Below are 22,531 nucleotides of genomic sequence, written 5' to 3' on the forward strand. Positions count from 1 at the left end.
TTAGAAAAGAAACAAGTATCATGTGTGCAGGCTGTGGTGTGGCTCTCTGCAAACTTTCATGTTTTAATGTTTATCGCACGAAGAAAAACTAATAAAGAGGTATGGAAAGGCATTTATTGCATAAAATATTGTATTTTAATTAGTTCCTGATAATTTCGTTTTTAAAAACCAATTTTTGTTGAAGTTATTTAGGAAAAAGTAACTACATGCATTTTAGCGACATAAGGTTTAAAGGGCCTGCCAGGACAGGGGTGGGATTTAAATACCCTTCGCGCCAGTCAAAGAGTTAATTATCCATGGTGAACACCTGCAAATTTACAATCAAAAATAAAAATAATTTATTATTAATAACAGATCTGTCCTCAGGATCAATAAATTATGCCGAGAATAAAAAAAATTCCTTGGGAGCAGCAACCTCCAGCTTTAACATTGCAGGTTTTCATTTCTTTCAGAACACATTTCATATTAGGGCTGGATATCATTCAGACTTCCTGATGCAACGTGTAAAACATTGCAGCATAGGAATTAAATGCACAGCGAGACTCTGGAATCAGCAGTCAATCTGTATCATTAAAGTTTTCAGGAGGCACTTTCATGAAACAATGGGCTTCATCAACATGTTATATAATTTCCTATCTGTGGCCTAGGAAATAATCAAGGTTTATAAATGATAATCCAAGCTAAAATTATGCTAAAGCTGCAGAAGTAATGAGCAGATGTCTCTAATATATAACATATAAAACACATTTGAACAGTAGATACAGTTTGACTAAGGTATAGAAGAAAGAGCGGAATACACCAAAGTTACAATTTAGAAGAGTGTCCAACAGATATTACACCTGCTAGGAACAAACTGAAATGTTCAGATGGCACTTTTTGGGTTAAGACGCCATGCAGTGTTACAAGTGGATGCCATCATATAAGGGGATCATGGCTGCCTCCATCCAAAATGAGGTGAGTGAAGTTGTGGCCAGGTCATATTGGCAGAGTGAAATGGATGATGACATGTTCCTCCAAAAATACATGGCATTACAACCCAAAACACCACAGTCTAAATACTCTTTACTGTGGAAATCTCATTTCCTATATAACACTGAAATGTGCTTACTGGAATCTTTATTGTAACCTCACTGGTATTTGTAACTATATTTCTGTCTTTCCCTTCAAAAAAGAAAAATCTATGATCCATTGAGTTTGCACTATCTTAGTTACAAATGAAATGAAGTGCTAAATTCCGATAATGACTGAAAAATAAAAAATATGTGAAAGGTAAATGCATCGAAAGATGTGTGACAAGGTTACTATTTTATACTGTTCATGAGCAACCATTAACAAAAATGAATAACATGAAATTAAATCATTTTCACAGAAAACTAACAAAATAACAGTGCTACATTTTATTTTTAATGATATTCTGTCTCACTTGCCATAACATCGCTATGTAGTGAGTGACTACAAATGCATGCATATTTTCAGTTCATCATACCACAGACTTCTTACTAATATCTTCTAGTGCTATTCATATAGCCTGTAGCACTATAATTACTGGATATCTAGACTTTGTTCTCACCTGATATCCTGGGCATTCTGAAAACTGAATGTTTCTGTCCTTAGGTCAAAAGGTGGGGAGGCAAGTAGTTGGGTCTATCAGAAAGAACTGATCACTGATCAGAACAGCAGATAACAGATGAAGCTCAGAAAACCATTAGTTCTTAATATTACACATTATTGTCAGTGCCGTATCAAATTAATCTGTAACCATTAAGTTACTGCACAGAAAGATGTAGGTTTTGAAGAAAGTACTGCTGCGATATAGTGGCAAATGAAAGTTGCAGAGGAACTATTGACATTCTAATAAGTTACAGTTAAATGCTTTTTGGTTTAGAAAAGATAATTATGTATGATAATAGATAATAAGAGCATAATTAGAAGGCCTTTAAACAGCAAATCCAGTAACCCTCATATTCAGGAGAGAGATTCAATTGCAGGGCTGCAAGTAATGCTGAAAGGATCTCATGCACAATGCATAATGTAAAATGACAAAAACATTGGCTGGAATGTTCCTAACATATGAATTACCACAATTCTGGAATGCTGCTGTTATGCAACTGAAGGTCTACACTTTTATATGATCCACCTATAATGCAGATCATATTTGATGGCTAAAGGGAATATTACAGATAGAAATTTCTCACAGTATGAGCACTTCTCCCCATAGACATACAGCTCATATTACAATGTTTCAAGTCTTAACTAACAAATGGAACATACAGTGTTTATTGGAAAATATTATTTTCATTGCTACTGAACTGAGTCATGTTTGTAGGATACCTTGTACAGATTCATTACCATATTCACTATGAGGAACTAACTGACAGTTTGAAACAGCAAGACTAATATAAGCACTTCCACTGTAGAAGTAAATGCTTCTACAACAGAAATGAAGATGTCTAAAATTAATATACTGTTGAATTTCCCAAAGCTTATACCATGTTTTGTTATGGTTTAATGGCAAACTGAATGACTTGCACTGGAATAAATACTGACTTATGTTGATAACTGTTATAATAGCATGATTATTTCCACAGCTGGTATTTCAATAATACTGCACATACTACCAACAAGCTATTTCCTGATATTCTTCATTGTCAGTATTGTACATGGTATATACAATATCCAAATCTTGAAAAAACCGTATGAATCCTGACATGTTGGTTATAACATATTAGTGCCATGTCACTAAGTCTGGGTTAACTACATTCCGTGGAGACAGGTGAATACTATAGCAACAGGACTGAGACAACACCAACTGAAAATGTGTAGGTTCTGAATTAAACTTCTCAGCACAGAAGAGTACATAGTTTGAGTAATGGAAGGACACGTCTCATGTGTTCAGTATAGTATTTACTTTATGGTGATCTTGTAGGTCTAATTTGTTAGGCATTTGGACAAAATTTTTACTGAAGAGTATATTAAAATAAAAGGTCACTGATATGCAACCATATATATGTAAAATATTAATTCACCGAAATGCTTCCATGGTGAATAGTGTTTTTGATTCACAGATGCCGGACATAAACACAAATACTCCTGCACAGCTGAAAATGATACAAAGGTGAAGGCTGAAGTCAAAACTGAAAAATAAATTCTCATTTACAGACTGCACTTCAGAAAAAAAGAGCACCTCTTCTAATATGTTAGCCTCTTACATTACACAATACATATTTATAGACTCTTGTTCTGGTGCACATCCTATCCTGCTCTGTGCAATTCTGATATAGTTATTTTTTCTTACTGGAAAATTAATTTTGGAGATTACAAATTTGGAAGCACAGTTCAAACCTCATATATTCATGCCAGCACACAGGTTAACCAGCCCACTGTTTGGAAAGTTCAACCATACTTCCTCTTTCAAATTCTGTTCTTTCTCATGCCTCTTTAGCCAAGAAGTTAACCTAATGAAGGAGTGGCCTCTGATGTCATATGCCATGGCAGCAGGATCTGAGGTAGTTCTATTCCAGGTCATCACTAAATATTCCAGCTTTTCGGTTTCGTTCCACTGCGTCTATTGGAATAAAAAAGCACATAATATAATATACAACTATGTACCACACTGTCATAAATGCAGTGCAACCTCAGCACTCTAAACTAATTGCAGAACCGGTGTGTGTGAACTATTGAATCACTCAGACTAATGGTTTTCAAATAAACAATTACAATTATTTTAGTAAAACTATTTATTCAAAAGATTTATAGGTACATTTTATACACAAACAATGAACAGAACCTGCAGACATAGGATTACATGTCAGGTTCAGGACAAGCAGTAACTGGGTTACTTCTTTTACCATGTAGACAGGCAAGTCCATCAATATATACATAACACCATGTTTCACAAGAATTAATTTTACTGTAAGGAAGTAAATAACCAGATTACATTTGTAATTCTTAGAGGTGCCAAATTTTTCTTTGTTGCTACTGTGAGTTTGGATTAAAGTGGGTCTGGATTACCAAGGTTCCACTGTTTAACTAATTAATTCCACGGAAGACAGTCACCCTTGAGAAACTGATAGCTCATCAGCCACTGAAGAAATTACATGCTTTTTATGGAACCCAAAGGTTTATTTGTGGTAACAAGTGCCTACAACCAAGTCCTATAATGACACAGTTGAAACCAATCTATACCCACACGCCCTATTGCTTTAAAGCCCATTTAATATTGTAGCAGGTAGACCTGTTACAGAGTAACGACCTTGAAACAAACAACAAAACACTCGCTGCTAGGCAATAGGTTCTCAATAAGCAAGTATATGCAGCCATTATGGGGCAATGCCTTCACATATGAACATGTTCCCATGGAAACAACTGGAGTACAACAACGTACAGCATTTTCTAAGTGGTCTGAGCTATAACTGAGACAAGTTTAGAAGTCAGTTGTAAGGAAATCTGTGAAGAGAAGACTTGGTCAGTGCAGCTGAAGAATCCCCACTGCTAAAAGCCATCGCCAGGGAACAACTGGTGAAGACAGAGCAGACTGAAAACACTTAGCATGTGCTGCAGTAAAGAAAATTAGCAATAGTGTTATAGTTACTCAACAGTTAGTCAATAATCCAATCTCCAAACAAAAACCACGTCAACAGTCATTCATACACATGACAATATCTTCTCGTCTATGACTGTCTCTTCTTGTGACGAGCTGATCACTCGCCCAAGGAGTCCTACCATATGTGTAAGATCTAGTAAACCGAAGTGAAACGGAGAGTTTCATGGAGGTAGGCCTAGGCCCAAATTGGGGCTGTAGCGCGACAGGAAAAAAAATGACTGTCTCTTCCCTCAGCCTTTCCAGTCAAACCCTTTTATGCATATCTCCTCTCTCCAATATGTACTACCTGCCCTACCATGTCATCCCCTTTGATTTGGTAACCCTAATAATAATATTATAAATCACTGTCATCCTAATATTATGATATACCTCTATTGTGTTGTCATGCAGAAGTTTTTCTGGGCACTGGATAATTATATATGTAACAAAAGAGAAATCCACTGTGATCATCTTGAAATGAAAGTCAAATTTTTGTTTCCTTTGAATTAATTTTAATTTTGTAAAATAATGTTTAAACAAACAGTCAAACAGCAATTACAACATGTTTTACCTGACATCCATGTTAATAGCGAAGTCTGAAGAATGAGCAAAGGTGTCCTGGGGAGAGATGTGTAAGTTTGTTGTACGGTAGACTTTCAATTGTTCTACCCCACCTGCCTCCTGAAACAAAACACATCACTAATTATTTAGCATTAGTTAAAATTTATGCTGGCTTCTTACTCTCAGCTGGCTCAAAATCCTAATCTGAACTTCTGCTTAAGTAAATGGTAAAGTACATCACCTGGGCAGAACAACAATAAACCATATAACTTATACCATGAAATAAAACATGTTAGTTTTCTAAGACTGATAGGAGTCAAGACCAAGCAGTTCTCTGTACTCATATCAGTATCACTGAAAAAAGAAACAAAAATTACAGAAGTCAGGTATTGAATTTACTCACGTTACATACCCCTTTGCATTATGTCCACCCTCTCTGTTTGGGGGGACGATTTTTTTTTATACGTTAAATGTCCTCCCTGTAACTTTGTCACTGTAAACTGTTCAAGTGTTGTCACCGATCACACAATAATCAAGTTCAAGCCCATTCCTTTGACTGCAGTACCTGCTACCTAGACTGGTAACTCTTCGTACAATGAACCTGCCACTGAATCAACAACTACCCTTACTGAGCAAGTAGAAACGACTTTAGTGAAAGAACTGTGACAGTTGTTTCTTCATGCCTCTGCACTTTCAGAAGTAAGAAAAGCTGTATTTTGAAGAACTGGTAAGAATTCTTTGCCTTCGATCCAGGGGTTGGGAGAAATGCCTTTAGGAGTTGGCTTGGTGTGTGTGGTGTTTTGGAATCAGAAAGAATGGGATGTCAAGGTGAGTATATAACCACTGCACAAAGTGTATAAAAACGGGACAAATGGTGTATATACAATAAAGAAAAAAACTGCTGTACACATTTGATAGTTTCTCTTACATAGCATCAAGAATCTGCCTGAAAAATAATACACAGTGGTAAATAAAGTGTGTGTGGGTGTGTGTGTGTGTGTGTGGGTGGGGGGTAAATAAGATAGTAAATATTGTAATACATATAAGTCTAGATCAGCACAAAGACATAGGTGGTAGGTAAGTCATACCATACAAATGAAGGTGTTAATAACAATTACAGGATAATTTATTACAAGAACAAACAACAAAAATCTTACACACTATGTGAATGTAGAAAGCACTGACTTTCAAATACATCATAAATATTATGCATACCACACCACGTTAGCATGTAAGATCTTAGAAGATAAACTTCTGTGCCTATAGGAATTCTTAAAAATTAAGTGTTCTGTTATGGTTTTACCATCTCTTTAACCTTTATGAGCCGAAGGACACCGTATGGGGACCTTTAAAGTAAAGCCAAGTGGCCGAAAGACACCGTATGGGTATGCGCAGTCCACGCGTGCGCACAGTGTTTTAAAATCTAATTTTAAGATGGAAATTCTTGTTCTACTTATATTATTTTTAGACACCCGCTTTATAAGTAGACTGTCTTCCCTCCTGCATCATCTAACTGAATGTTGCATGTAACTGAATGCAGAGTCCAACGTTGCAATTCATGCACTTGGTCCATATGTAACTCTGTTTTCCATGCGAAGCGCACACACATATACACACACACACACACACAACATCTGTCTCATATTAACAGGAAGTAGGCCAGTGATGGTGAGTGGTCTCCTGTATTCGTAACGCTTATAAAACATCACAATTTCAACTATGCATCATGGTCCCATTTCGCATGGAACAAGCCGAAATTGAGAGGCCGCTCGTAAATAACACCATTCAGAATGCCTGACAGTCCGTTATGAAGCTACGAGGAGACACAAGGGGCATTGAGGGGAATATTCCAAGAAGTAACTCTGTGTGGATAGTTCTGTATATAAACAGACACAGTTTCATAAGGACAAATAATAATAATAATAAGAATAATAATAAGAGGGATAAGAACTGCCCACACTGTGTATACAAGAAGCCCACTGACTGGAGAATGTGCAATGAAAACAAACATTCTCTCTCCTCCAGATAACACATAGTCAGACCGTGAGTCAGCAGCATGCATTTATACTGCAGAAAGGTTTTGTGCAGAAGCTTTATGCATTTTTGTAGACAGACGCTCAAAACTGGTGAAAATTTTTTTTTGGAATCAATGTAACAATTTTTATAGATTCTAAAATCTGTAAATTACAGTATCTGATTCTATATACTTTCTTGATACAAGTAGCGTTTATTTCGTTCGTTTATCACAAAAATTGTAGAAATTACAGCATTTTGAGTAACATGATTACAATTTTTATTACTCTACAATGGCGGGCATTTAAATTAACTCCGTCCCGCTGCCACTACGGGAATTTAAATGGCCCATCCCATAAAGGTTAATATATATGGTAAAAAGAAAGGTAAAGTTGTCCCTGCACTTAACTAATTACGCACTATGTAATGAAGATGTATGGGGGAGTCAATGTATACATCCATGTATTCTTGACCTTGGCACTATTTGGAGAAGAGTGGTCAGTTTCATGCCCTGGCTGCTTTACCCCTGGTACCCATTGGACAGGAGGATGGGTGGGCCACAGAACTGGTTTGGATGTCCCTACCAAGAACCAAACTTCGACCCAGCCTGCAGCCAGTCACTATACCAACAGTGCTATCCTGGCTCCTCTAATATATAAACAAAACTCTGTGGCCTGTAGTCCGCAAGCGAACTATACCAACTGAGTGACCACTGCTTGTCGGCGAAGTTAGTGCTAACTTTCGTCACATGGTCAGCACAATGGTTCCCCATGGCCGTTAATTTCAGCATTCTATAGCAGGCATCATGTAACTTCAAACAAGGCCAAGAGTAACCTTGAATACACAGAAGAAAAATTTCACACAAGGGGGTGGGTTCAAGGGTGTGAGAAGTGACAGGGGGCCAGTTGTTTGTAAGGCACCCTCAAAGCAGGTTATACATATGGTTTTTCTATCATCTGTTTAAAAACGTCAGTTTCCTTGTGTGCTAAATCATACATACTGAGTAAGAAATTAGGTAAGGGTATAGGTCTACACTCACAGACAAAGCAAGTAATCGCAAATGTATATAATTACTTAAAGAAATTAGCAGATAGTGGAGCTGCTGTAAACTTAAAGTCAATCCAGAAAACAGTATGTGAAGCTACAGGAATTGGCCGTACTGCACTGAATAAAATTATTCGAAAAGAAAAGAGCTTAGAAGAGGGTGCTTCCTTTGACTCACCCACCAAGAAATTTAAGGAGAAACCTGTAATGAAAAGTGATCAGTTTATAGAAGACGCCATCAAAAGAATGATCTACGACTTTCATAAAACAGAGGGTGAAAGAGTTACCATGCCCAAACTTCACAAAAAAATGATGAGACCTATAATTTGAAGGAAGTCTTCCTAGTTGCAGGAGAATTGTTCGCTGGCTTGGTTTTCGTTGGTGAAGGATGAGGGATAATAGAAAAACATTGATTGAAAGGCATAACACCCATTCTAAACACCTGCATTATCTGAGGACAATCAGGCAATATCGCAGAGAAGGTTGGCCTATTGTGTATGTCGATGAAACGTACTTGCACAGTAGCCACACATCATCGTACTCCTGGGATGACTCTCTAAACAAAACACTCTCCTCTCCTGTTGCCAAAGGTCCACGAGCAATTATTGTACATGGTGGTGGTAAGCAAGGTTTTGTGGAGAAAGCTTTGCTTATGTTTAAGTCAGGCAGAAAAACAGGAGACTACCAACACGAGATGAATTCTGGAAACTTTGAGAAGTGGATCCAGGAAAAATTAATTCCAAACATGCCTCCAAGAACGGTGATCGTGATTGACAATGCAAGTTTTAAGTAAACAGAGTGCAAACTTCAAATACCAAAGTAGGTGAAATGAAACAGTGGTTGGCAGAACGGAACATTTTGTATCCGACTTCGGCACTGAAACCAGACCTGTACAAAATAATAAAAAAACACAAGTCAGATAATAAAGAATATAGACTATATGCTATTTGTGCTGCTGCTGGACACCCTGTGATACGTCTCCCACCTTATCATCCAGACCTTAATCCTACTGAGATGGTGTGGGGCACCATTAAAAATTGGGTGGGCCAAAGGAACATGACATTTAAGTTGGACGATGCAATGCGTCTAGCAGAGGAGAAATTTAATTCCATTTCCGCCGAAGACTGGGCAGCATATTGCAATAAAGTGGAAAATCGAGAGGACCAGTACTTCACAAGGGTAATGGATATCGACACCAGGACAGACAATATAATCATCACATCAGATATGTGAGGAAAGTGAAACATCAGATGAAGATGATGAGTAAATAAGAGATACGAGGTATGACCAGATTTAATTTTCATGATATAGACTACATTTTTAACATGGACACACTAGTTAATTCTACATGTACTTCCATGACGCCTCGCTAAAGTCTTTTCTTCATTACATATGACTATTATATTTTAATTTTCAAAGTATAAATTAGTAATACACATTAAACGTATTTTTCTTTGCATGACAAGAGACAATATATTTGTATTATTGTAATATGTTCTTCGAAAAGAGAATAGGGTAGTTTCAATGAAACACAAGGGATCGGCGAAAGTGGAAGAACGAGTGTTAAGAAACTCCTCCCACCACAAGCTATACGCGGGATCTGACTAGGAATGTGGGGCCTTGTTCGAAGTTATGTGACACTGTCTATAATATATTAAGTAAACATTAAGCATTTACCCCAGATCACTTAACAGCAGGCCTTGCTGGACCTGCCTCACTGCTTTAGTTGGAACAAAAGGCTTAAACTACAGTTTACCATAGTACAAGCTTACAGCAAGCCACAGATGGTCTAGCACATCTTCTGCTGAGAACCTGAGTTCTGGCTGAACTTGGAGCATGTGCGCTATCAAGTCCTTGGCAGATAGTGAAACTTTGTCCCAATATGGTGAGCTGAACTCATAGTGGCCAGTCAGGATGTGGTCGAACAGCTCCTCTTGGTCACTGTTTGTACTCACAAAAGGAGGGAAGCCACATAGCAGAATGTACAGGATAACCCCAGCTGCCCATACATCAATCTGCAAACAATACATTTCATTATCCCTGTCCACTAACTTCAGTTTGGGGACACCTGTCATGCTCTATACACATTAAAACTCTTCTCTAATTTCAATGATCTTAGTCTAACCTACAAATTTATAAAAGTCTTGGGCGCAGACGAAATGTTTATACACACATCAGAGAAATGATCACATAAATTCTGGAAATCATTAAACCCAAATATAAAAATACAAACATTATTTATACATATATGCATTTTTCACACTAAAGTGTCAGTATAGTAGCTAAAAAACATAGTTTTCTATTATACTGTGGCCATGGAAGCACTAAAGGTTCCCCCATTCTGCCTACCACTGCAGTCCCCTTCATCCCCCCCCCCACCAAGCACATGTCAACCAGCACTAGATCATCACATGATTGTCACTACCAACATTCCTGTGAACAGATTGGCCAGATGACTGGAGGGGAATACAAGGAAGCATGTTGGAGATGAAAGCATAAAGGTCAAGAGAGATGTTGAGGGGTCAATTCATGGGACTCCTTTTTGAGCCCTCAGTAGTCTTCACAATCCAAAACTTGCAGGAAAATACATGCTACTTATGTCTCAACATACCTAACAACTTACCTTCAGACCATATCCAGTTTCAGCCAAGATCTCGGGAGCAACATATGTTGGAGTGCCACACACAGTATAGAGGGGTTCTGTTACCACTTGAGCAAGTCCAAAGTCCCCAAGTTTCAACAACTTGGTACCATGCCTGTCGATTTGAACCTGTTGTGAAGTACAAATAGTATAAAACCAAACATATGATCCTCAAGAGTCCGGGGCCTAAACACAAAAATGATCTACTCCAAAGTGCTTACAAAACTGTAATGATTAAAATTACAATTCTTACCCGACTCCAATGGCAAGTCCACTATCTCTTGATGTGAATTCTCTATTAGTTTCAATACTAGGCACAAAATATGAATCCTGACATATTTAAAGCACCCACTTGCTTCTGATCTGCACAACAGATTTCAGTAATTCAAATATAAATGGAATATTTAATGTTCATACAATGCTGGGTTATAATAAAGCAAAAGACAATTATTACACATCATCAGAACTTAATCTCTTCTGAAAGGGAAATGATTAAGTTACTGCACTACCGAACCAAACTTCAGGGAACAAAAGTAATAACATATTTGTCCACATAATTTATGCCCTTCCCCCCCCCCCCACCAAATAATGAGAAAGTTGTAGTGCATAAAATATGTGAACATTACCCTTTAGAATATAATTTTATATGTTATACTCCAACAATTACAACTGTATATGATGTGATGACACAATATGGATATTCACATTACAGACCCCACCACATAATTTCATTAAGAACATTCAGATGAAAATGTCCACTGATAAAATTTCAGCCCATGCATAATTTTTATTGGAAATGCAAATAAAGCTTAATGTAATGTGGCACTACTGTATGGATATTCATACCTATGGACTCCACCTCATGATTTAATTAAAATTCCCTACACTGTGTTGCTATAATGCATTTAACTTTACTAACATTTGTCACAAATATTGTGTGTTGGTCTGTATTTAAACAAGAATAAAATTACAGCACTTAATTTTCTGCAAAATGTGTTGTTCAAAAGCAGGCATGCATAAATTATTCAAAAGTGTAAATTATGCAAGTAAATATAACAGATCATTTATTCTGATTTCTATATCTTATGCAAAAAGAATTTCTTTTAATTTCAATATATTTAGACGCACTAAAGTGTACTTACCACAGATCTTTGTCAATTTGCCTGTGGTGAATGGGCAGGTGTATTTCTGAAGCCAATATTAAAAATCACAAATATATGCTTATAGGAGAAGTATCCCTTACCAGCAAATTTTCAGGCTTAATATCACGGTGAACAACATTCAAACTGTGTAAATAGAAGAGTGCAGAAGCCAGGTTTCGTGTCATCATACTAGCTTCCTTCTCTGAGAACTTTGTAGCTGATGCTATGGCATCAAACAAGTCTCCACCCTGTAGGAAGATCAATAATTACAAACCTGCTCCTCCATACTCACATGTAATACATTTTATTATCTCAGCATAACCACAGTTCGTTTCCAAGAAAAAGAAATATACTACATAACATATATTTCGCCACCTTTTATAAATGATTTCTGTACATTTTTAATGTGATGGATTATGGCTGAACATTTATTTGCAACTATCAACTTGCAACCATTACCGTAACATTGAACAAAACAACATTAAAAATGGACCAAGTGATCACATATAGTTGATTTCCAAATTTTGCAGTCATAATTGCCAATAAATTACACATTTATTGAGCTTCAGTTTTAACTATATGTCAAGTACCAATTACAAAATAGAAGCCAGGATAGCTCAGTTGGTATAGTGAATAGGCTACAGGCTGGATGACCTGAGGAGTTGGAGTTTGATTCCCAGTGATGGCAAGAGATTTCTTCTCTTCTCCATAACGTCCAGGCCAACTCTGTTGCCCACCCAGCCTTCACAGTACAATGGGTACCAGGGTCTGTTTCCCTGCAGATAGGGCATGAAGATGATGACTCACCTCCTTCTAATACTGAGGGCAAGAATAGTTTAGCTATACGTCTACTAAAGTACATGCCTTCATGGCACAGTGTTTAATTTATCAAGTACAGGGACACCAGCAACTTACCAACTTCAAATTTCTATGAAAATAGTTTACTTGACACACTACAGTCAAACATTATGCTTGTTCATTCGGCACGGTTAAGATGTACAGTGAAAATGAACCTGTACTTACATGTTAAGCCAATACTGTTTACAACTGCAACTGTTATCCTCCACTAACCTTGATCAGTTCCATGACTAGATATAGCTCTGAGTGCGTGTCGTACTCTGCCACAAGCTGTATTATGTTTGGATGGTGAACTCTCCTCAATATGGAAACCTCACTTTCAATCATGTGTTCTTTTCCATGACATTTTGACTTGTCAATTACTTTCAGAGCATACTCTGTCCCTGTTGATCTGGAAAAAATGAGAATTTGTAAATTGGCAGTATATGTAACATCCGTTATCAGTGTAAGACTCAATTCTGTACAAATCCCTGCTCCAATTATCATACACCACACAAGATCAATAGCCATAGATACACATGACACATCAACAACAAGCATACACACACATAGAGGCTGAACATTTCCTAGCACTGCTGCAGTGATCTGTGTCATTAACACAACCACACAACAATCCCCACAAATAATATATCATTTTAACCATCAAAAATTGGTTTTACAGAAAGACAAATTCACATCAAGACAGATGGCAGAAGTTCACCAGCCTACATGGCACCATATCCCTGCAGACAGTAGTCTTCACATTTCTGATATGTTTATATTCTTGATGTCAAGATGGTGGAGTCTCCACTGGCAGTAATATTCCAGTTGCACTTCATCAAAACTGGTCAATTAGTGTCTAAAACATTTACATCTGTATTTGCATCAGGAGGTGGATGGTCAGGGTTCATTAACAGGGTTTCAAAGAAGGAATTCAGTTCTTTTGCAACACAAAGAGATGCCAGTGCATCTCTGTCCTAGCAAGGCTTGTTATGTAATAAGAAATATGAAACAGTATTTGTCTATTACAGCCTTAAAGGCAATTTATTACTCTTTCTTTCACTCCTTATTGAGCTATGGTATCATCTTTTGGGGAAATTCTTCCCATAGTTCTAGTGTTTTTCTTCTCCAAAAAAAAGCCATCAGAGCGATGTTGGGATATGGTAACAGAGTTTCGTGTAGAAACATATTTAAAGAGTTAAACATTTTACCATTTGCATCGCAATACATATTTTCATTGTTAATATTTGTATTGCAGAATAAACATCTTTTTTCATCAAATATTGACTCTCATGCTATAAATACCAGACATAGACAAGATCTTTATCTACCTCAAGCTAACTTAACTAGTTTTCAAAAAGGAGTTTACTACGCGGGTATAAAAATGTTTAATAAACTGCCCATAGAGATCAAGAACTCATCTCATAATTTTAAAAAGTTTAAGGTTGAATTAAGATATTTTTTGAATACACATACATTTTATACTATAGAAGAATATTTAAACAGATAAATTTTAGTATTTATTGTATTCTTGTATCATCTAGACGAGCATAACTATGCATGTATTTTATGTTTTATATTATTTATGATATGTTTTATATCCATTCTTGGATCTTTGTAACTTATTATTGTTGAATACTGTTGGATCCAGATAAGCATAACTGAGTATTTTATGTTTTGTATTATTTATGACATGTTTTATATCCATTTTTTGGATCTTTGAAACTTGTTATTGTTTGATTCATTGTACTATCTAGTCGTGTAATTTATGCATGTATCCTGTTTTATATTTAGTTCTGTGACATGTTCTATATCCTTTTTTGGATTTCTTGAACAAATATAAATACAAATACAAATACAAATGCAGGTAGCATCCAACTTTCAAGCATTGAGTCCCTTATCAATTATCAACAGATTCAGATAAAAGGCACATATACAGTACAGACGTAAAGGTGGCTTATACAAGACACAGTACATCTCGTTACAACACTCACCTGTCTATACACTGTCTCACAACAGCAAAGTTCCCATCACCAATAACTTTCCCCACCTGATACTTCAGTCTGATTGCCGGAGGAATAGCAGATGTGTTTTCATGAGAGTCTTGTGAACCAGAATACTGAGTAGTTTTTGTCTTCACTGGCATCTTTGGCATGTTTGCTGGTATTCTCATGTCTGTTAAATACAAACAGAACTTGCCTGTATATGAACATTTCCTGGGAAAATAACAAAGATATGGCACAACACAACATTCTAACTCAGGAAGAGTATAGAAGTGTCTGCACTGTCAAATAAAATTTCGAAGTGTTCTGTGCTACCTCCACCATCATCAAGTAACATAATTCTGCAAAAAGCTTCAATTCTTGAACAGAAAATTTGGTGTGGAGGACACATTCAGGGAAACAAATTAACTTATATTATTAAATGAATAAAGTCCAGTGCATTGTTTTTTATTTAACTAGGCTTAACAGTCACTTTAGGCTGTTTTTCAAAACTCTCATTTAAGGTACAAAAATCTTGTCCCACCCTAGACAAACCTTAAATCAGGGTTTCACTGTAGTACCTCAAAACAGGCTGTAAACACTTCCTTCCAGATAGTCTACAATTCATCACTTGCAATCACATTGTCATCATGTTTATAATTGTTGATTTATAATCATTTTGTCATACATAGTGTACATGTATATTTATGATCTATTCTGGTACCAATTTCATATGCCTAGCACCAATGATTCAATAGTTAATACCACAAGACTAAAAGCTAAACATAGCTTTCATTCAACCATCATTTTGTTGTTTCTGATTCTACCTCTCCCCCTCAAGCTGTTAACAAAGTTTAAAATTACCTTATATTTTACAGTGAATGAGTGTAAATGGTAGAAGGATTACCATATGTACCCTTACCAACTCTTTCCTGAGAGCCCATCGATCGTTGTCCAGGCTTCGATGAAGTATTTGGCATCCATGGGATGTTACGAAAACCTTTCCTATATGACTGCATCGCTTTATATTCTGTAAGAGAAAGTGTTGAGAGAGTATTTTGAACGTGAGCACCATATGCATATTGTGGTCTTCTGGAAATCTGGTAAGTGGATGTCAATGTTTTCGAGGAACACCATGCCTCCATATTATTATACTGCAGCATCCTGTTGCACTGAGTATTCTAACTTTGTGCAACTTCTAGAGAACAGCTACATGCAGCACAAAAGGATATAACGAACACATCAACAGAACAAACATCAGACACAGGCATGCAAATAAAGTAACACTGGCATGATAATCTAAAATTAACCTAAAATGAAATATTTTAGAAGCATTTTACATCAAAATGAAAAGCAGAACAGCGTGATGACTGAGCGGCAGGTTCCTTCGGTCCACCATCTTATACATCTGATGATGGCCAGTTAAGACTGAAACATGTAATGTTGTATAATGAGAAGAGATGACGAAACTGAAGTGTGAATATTATTATAGTGACAAAGAAAGCACAAAGAAAGCAAAGAAAACATGAAGTTAGGATACTACCTCCATCTTAAGGGCTGAAGTGAATTAAGTTAGGAAAGTTGCAGGTTACACAAAAAAGAGAAGGGGAAGAATTTACAGNATTGGAGAAGGGAGGGTTATAAACAGCCCTCTGTTCTGTGACTACTCGTGCTAGCAACTTAGACCACACAGCATTATGCCATAATAATAATGGCTATCTCTTCCAATGCTAGAGTAACCAAAGATATTAGTTTACGTCTTTGTTTCACGCTGGACAAAATGGGACCCATCAAAGTTACTCTCCTACAGGTATGAAACCCCAGCCACCCAAAATTCTTGAAAACACTAATGTTACTGAGATTCTGAATGATTACGTCTCTAAGGTAATAGAAGAGGTATGTTTAGCTTTATAAAGTCTGGCCATGATTCATAGAATTACTGTTAGTGATAAAAACTACCTCAACAAATCCAGAATATATTTACACAAATTAAGTAACTCATGTATATCACTGTCCTAATACCCATTATATGATTCTTTACCTTCTACATCCAAATCGAAGTCTTCTCTTGAATACCTTTCATTTCCATATGCAAAAAACACATCTGTACTCCCAAAGAAGTCTTCTAGCTGTGTCACCTGCAACAACAGACAGAAACAATCGACTACATAACAAACTCAGAAAAAACCATAAAGACAAGTACTGAACAAGTTAGCTTATGCGGGAACACTTCTGATTTGTATTCAGAAGGGATCTAGTTAAAATATCTGCAAGGACACTGATTATCCTGACAGGTTTTTATGCTTTGCCCTCCAGGTAAATGTTGGGGTATTATTTCAAATTAAGCTGTGACTGCTTCCTTCCATATCCTCTCATATTCGCTAGTCACCAAGAATTCTACCATTTGATACTATACAGCCCAAGATATTCACGGAATCAATAAATTAGTCATATGTAAGTAATAAATCCATGGAGCAGTCTTTACTGAGAGCCAATAACTGCTTACCTAGTCAACAAATTTCCCACCTTTTATGAAACCCAAAGATTCATTTCTGTGTTGTCTGAAAGTCAGTGTCTGATAAAATTTAACCATAAGCTTCCTGGAGTCACAATTCCAAGCACAACAGGCATCCATAAATCTATTACTAAAGTCAGAACAAGAAACATGAAACATTCTAAGAAATAGGGTGTTCTTGCTGTAAAGAGAGCAGACAAAATAGTGGTTATACTAGAATATAACAAAGCAATAGTCACTGAGATGTTTTGAATAAAATCATCAGCAACAAAATCTTAAATAATGGCCATATAACACAAAATTGTTTGAATTGCAAAGAAATTCTCTCTTAAATTCCATTCTGTTTAAATAATACTGTCACGTGTATACCCACTGCTAGGTAACGAGTTAACGACTTGGTAAACACATTTCCACGAAGCATATGCATGCAACAGAAGATGTCCACTGCTAGGAAACAGACCAGTAAACATGCCTCCTTAACAATAAAGGCTGTGTTTTCTGTGTAATTCATGCCAAAGGGTTATAAAAACACAGTCAGAAGTCAGGACGAAGTAGTAAGGGAACAGTAGTTGAGTTGAGACAAGTTCTGAGGCACCAGCCTGCCAGGATGAGCTTGAAATTGAACTGAGTCGAGGCTTCCGAATTTGCAGCTGCAGAATAATGGCAAGAAAGGAAAAACTGTGAAAGGAAGGCTTCATGTGTGATTTAAGTGACAGTGAGACTGTGATAAATCTTTTGCCAAGATATGACTAGTAAACATCAAGAACACTAGTGCATGTGGAATAGCGAACTGTAAAGTGCATACAACAGTGATACCTCTGTATTGCCTGCAGTCCCAAGTTGTCCATATGTATAACGTGTTAATAAATCCCATCATCCAATCCAAAACCCATCTTATATTTCACCCCTATATGTGAAAACATACACAGTGTATGAGTGTAGAGAGATAGAATTTTCAACATTACTTACTCTTATAAAGTAATTCCATACTAATACTAAGATTAACTAGTAGTGACCAGCTGAAAGAAGGCTGCAGTTAACCAGTAGCTGAGAGGTAATGGAGCCATGCAACTCAATAGGAAGTTACACTGTGTTATTCCTATATATTTTACCCAACTGATCCTTTGTTCACATACTTGAAGTTCAATTCTTTTGCCTTAAGTCAACTACTACATTGCTTAAAAATCACACAACACATACTTCCAGAATGCAACCTGCCAGCTTTCAAAAGAAACATATATATAGAAATATCACTGAATCTTTCTGCTAAAACTTCTTTAAATTATTAGTTGAATTGAATTCTTTGCTGATTTGTACACACTTTTCAATGCCATCATCCTACTCAAGACTTGAATCCAAGAAATTTTGGGGGTTTAACACAGGCTGACAGCACATATACGTAAAATGCTGAAGACTAAATAAAACTGGTGATTGTACTAAATGCACAACCCCATGAAATCTGAGAAACTGTTCCAAGAGATACCAAGATTAAGCTGTGCACTTCACCAAAGTACACCCTATTTTCATTTCAAATCCTATACACACGCATATTTGAAATGAAATAGGTCTAGAGGTGGTTACGAAAATACTGGATGCCCCATTATATAAAATGCATATAACTAACTTCATGGAACTGACCCTTCTTGAGAAGCTTCCAGTTGTGCAGCTACTCAAGAATTTCCCAACATTTTATGGAACCCCAAGGTTCATTACTGTGTTCACAAGAGCCCTCCACTGGTCCCTATCCTAAGTATACAATGCATATATGTAGTACAATGAAAGTAGATATCCATGAACTTCAAATTAAACATTTTCATATTCTTTGTCTTTCAAAATGTGGGTCTCCATCTTAGTTTTGTGCTTGCAGTGGTGCAATAAATTAGGAATTATTTTGCTACTTCAATTACCCCAGAAGAAAAATTCTATCCTGTTACTAATTTTAGTCTTAAGATATATTCATGGTAAGGCATTAACCATAAACCTTGAAACAAGTATATGATGGATGGTCATAAACTGACTCACCTGTGCACCAGACAAAGTAAACACTTTTCGCACAGCTCCAGAATCAAGTTTCACTGCTTCAGTGATGCTGGAGAATGCATGATCAAGAGAGGGAGCATTCCTCTTGTTTAGCAACAATCGTACAACTCTTCGTGGCCTTGTTCCATTCCTTATTAATGTAATTAATCGAGGACGGATAACATCAGATATGCTGGTACGAGAAGTAGGTGAACGTGTTGTTTCTGATGGTTGATGCATTGATGGGAGCGATTTCCGATGTTTCAGTTTTCCACTTTGCACCCTGTTGGCCGAATAATCCACCCTCTTGAAGGTTTCACCAAGACCAGAGCATACATAACATTTACCATCTTCTAACTCATCAAGACCTCCCACTTTCTGCCCATCCATTGTGAACAGCGTCCGTACACCACTGGGAATATTTACATTTTCAACAAGAGCACGTGTCAGATCTGCTACTAGGCTGTCAAACGAACGATACCTCTCAGGAGTCACAGCCATCATTACTCCTTTATAAAACCGATCACCATTTCGGTAGAAGCGGATACGCTTAGCTTTGCGAGCTGGTGGTGTCTGTAGCACAGAACAGTGACGTGATGTAAAATCACTAAGACGCCCATTAAGATTCTCATCTGGTGGTAAGGAGGATGAAAAAGTTGAAGCCGATGAGGCACTGCGACTACGCTGTCCCTCTCCAATCATTCCAGACATCTCACTAAAAAACAAAAACCAGTCATGTTTCATCACTACCATCAACAAAGAATGTACCTGTTTATACACCACTGCACACACTGCACAAGACTAAGACAGAGCTTTAAAAAATTGTCTTGAATGAAATCATATCAAAGGAAACAGTACATTCGAAGTATCATGTCTCCTTACACTACATAACACAATTACTTGCATTCAGACTGAGAAACTTACGAATTTACTACTGCCTGCATATAGTATTCATGACTGTTATGATGATAAACATGGATTTAAAATTAACTTCACCCACTACATGGTAGCGATATTTTACTAGAAATGTAATGATTAAACCACTATGACTCTGATTCTTGTATTTTATTATCCATTAGGCATTTACGCATGTCATATGCCAAAGCAGTTTATGGTTATGTGAATATGAAATATAATACTTAATTCTAGCATAACACTCCATTCCCACGAAATTCAACTCACATTTATTTTACGGGTGCACATATTCTCAACTTCTAGCCATGTCAGATATTAAAATTGAACTTGTTTCATGTGTATTATTTCTTTGCATCATGTGGGCACCACCCATACAAAACAAAATCGGCTTTCATGTTACAGATATCGATGCCCGGTTTATGACAAACCCTTCCCCTTCAGTACTACAGTGGATATCACCAATAACAGACATCATACCATTTAATACTTACACCTTCAATCCGTATTTACCACAAGACACAATATTCTCTCAGACTTTCTAGGATTCCCATTTATAGGTTTAAAGTAACACCCCTATTAAATTCCACATTTTAATATTTAAACACACATTTTCTACGCCAAAAAATCACAATATTATTGTCAAATTTCCAGTCGGCTACAACCTTCCCACTCATTCATTGCTTTATACAAATTCAATAGGAACCACGCGAATTCAACAATTGTAACATACGATGACCAACAACACAAAACCGTTTTACCTAATAATGACAAAGTAAAAATAATCTTAAGAATTTAAGTGAGTATTCTGTGTTCGTTGGTGCCACAGATGAGGGCCTGTCTAACGGGGTAAATTGGTAGACAAGCGAATACAGATTTTGCCAGCCGAGCCAACTTCCTACATCTACTTGCGTCGTTAACGCAACGTGGGATCGACCGTTCCGAACAGCATCACTTCTTTGGCAGAAGGAACTATGAACTCTGTACGAAATTCATGATCTTCATGATCATTCATTATGCTGTACTACAAGTTGGCAAACATGAAGGATTAATATAATTTGTTCTGTGGCTGATTTTCGTATCACGGAAATAGCGAATAGAAAGTTGTGACCGGTTGTGACGCTGTTATCAGTTAACTACGATGTGAAGATTGGGTTGTAACATACATGGAGTAAAGAAGAATTTGGAAACATTAATTGAGAGGTTGGTCTAGAAAACGCAGAGAGAAAGGGTGGTAACATACATGCAGTAAAGAAGAATTTGGAAACAGTAATTGAGAGGTTGGTCTAGAAAACGCAGAGAGAAATATACGGATACTTTTTTAAATGGCAGCCGAGAAGACAAAAGGTTCTGCACTGAATGGTAGCAAGCATTACCCGAGTTCAGGCTCCTCTTAATTTCCTCCTCAATCAGGTTTTGATTTGTTATCGTCGTTCCCAAATATCTGAACTGTGCCACATTTTCAAAACACGTGTTTCCTATCTTTATGTCATTATTTTGCCCTGCATTTTGGTGATAAGACAGCAACATATACTTGAGTTTTCTCCGTGTTTATTTCTAGACCAACCTCCCTACTTGGGTCAAGCCTGTTCTACGTAAATAAAACCAGTTGATAAAAAGAAGGCACTGCAAATTACAGGTTAGGAATAAATGAAGTTTTACAGTAGTTTTAACCCACTTTTGTGGGAATTCATAGTCAAACTTGCGCATTAAAATACCACATATTAAGAGAAGTAAATAAGAAATAGCCCTGGCTAACTCCAGGTCCTTGAGATGCCACCGGTCGCACAGCTACTCATGAATTTCCCCAACAGTTCATTACCGTTTTCACAAGAGCCTGCCACTGGCCCTTAACCTAAGCCAAGTGAATCTATGAAGAAAGCAGTCTTCTGGGATGTGGCACTGTGTAGATGTGGTGTTAACCTACATGAATCTAGTCCATACCACACTATCCCATGTATCTAAGACCCACTTCAATATTATTCTCCACCTACATAATACTTCATAGTGGTCCTTTCCCTTCTGGCCTTCTCATCAAAAGCAAGTATGAATTAATCTTCCCATGCTTGCTGCACGCCCTGTGCATGTCACCCTTCTTGACTTATCATTCACATTGTATGTATTTGGCGAAGAATATAGGTTATGAAGCTCCTCATTAAGCCATACCCTCAATTTTTCTATTATTTCATCCCTCTTAAGTTAAAAATACCCCCAGTCCATGTTCTCCCCTTGATGTCAGAGACCCAGTTTTCACACCCACAAAACTGCAGGCAAAATAATAGG

At 37.0% G+C, this 22,531-nt stretch overlaps 1 protein-coding gene across 2 annotated transcripts; it reads right to left on the reverse strand.

The window, feature by feature from the left end:
• Nucleotides 1-218: 218 nt before the first annotated feature.
• Nucleotides 219-21,064, reverse strand: LOC111874089 (serine/threonine-protein kinase GA29083). Of its 2 annotated transcripts, none has more exons than XM_023869301.2 (11): nucleotides 20,743-21,064; nucleotides 19,340-20,051; nucleotides 16,844-16,940; nucleotides 15,725-15,832; nucleotides 14,815-14,995; nucleotides 13,055-13,232; nucleotides 12,085-12,231; nucleotides 10,824-10,970; nucleotides 9,973-10,215; nucleotides 5,154-5,260; nucleotides 219-3,565 (listed from the first exon to the last, which is right to left on the reverse strand). In XM_023869301.2, exons 2-11 carry the CDS (start codon nucleotides 20,045-20,047, stop codon nucleotides 3,529-3,531), a joined length of 1,953 nt encoding a protein of 650 aa, XP_023725069.1. In that variant the 5' UTR covers nucleotides 20,048-20,051; nucleotides 20,743-21,064; the 3' UTR covers nucleotides 219-3,528. The 2 variants fall into 2 exon arrangements, with proteins under 2 accessions (XP_023725069.1, XP_023725067.1); XM_023869299.2 differs by having other exon boundaries at nucleotides 5,154-5,263; nucleotides 20,743-21,060.
• Between the last annotated feature and the right edge of the window lie 1,467 nt (nucleotides 21,065-22,531).

Source organism: Cryptotermes secundus, unplaced genomic scaffold (assembly GCF_002891405.2).
Source record: "Cryptotermes secundus unplaced genomic scaffold, Csec_1.0 scaffold2346, whole genome shotgun sequence".
Taxonomy (NCBI): Eukaryota; Metazoa; Arthropoda; class Insecta; order Blattodea; family Kalotermitidae; genus Cryptotermes; species Cryptotermes secundus.

Coding starts and splice junctions, on each gene's coding strand:
- LOC111874089 (XM_023869299.2), bottom strand. CDS start 20,047: ATGTCTGGAATGATTGGAGAGGGACAGCGTAGTCGCAGTGCCTCATCG. Junction 10,216..10,823: donor AAACTGGATATGGTCTGAAG/GTAAGTTGTTAG, acceptor TATTGTTTGCAG/ATTGATGTATGGGCAGCTGG. Junction 3,566..5,153: donor GCTATTAACATGGATGTCAG/GTAAAACATGTT, acceptor TTATTCCAATAG/ACGCAGTGGAACGAAACCGA.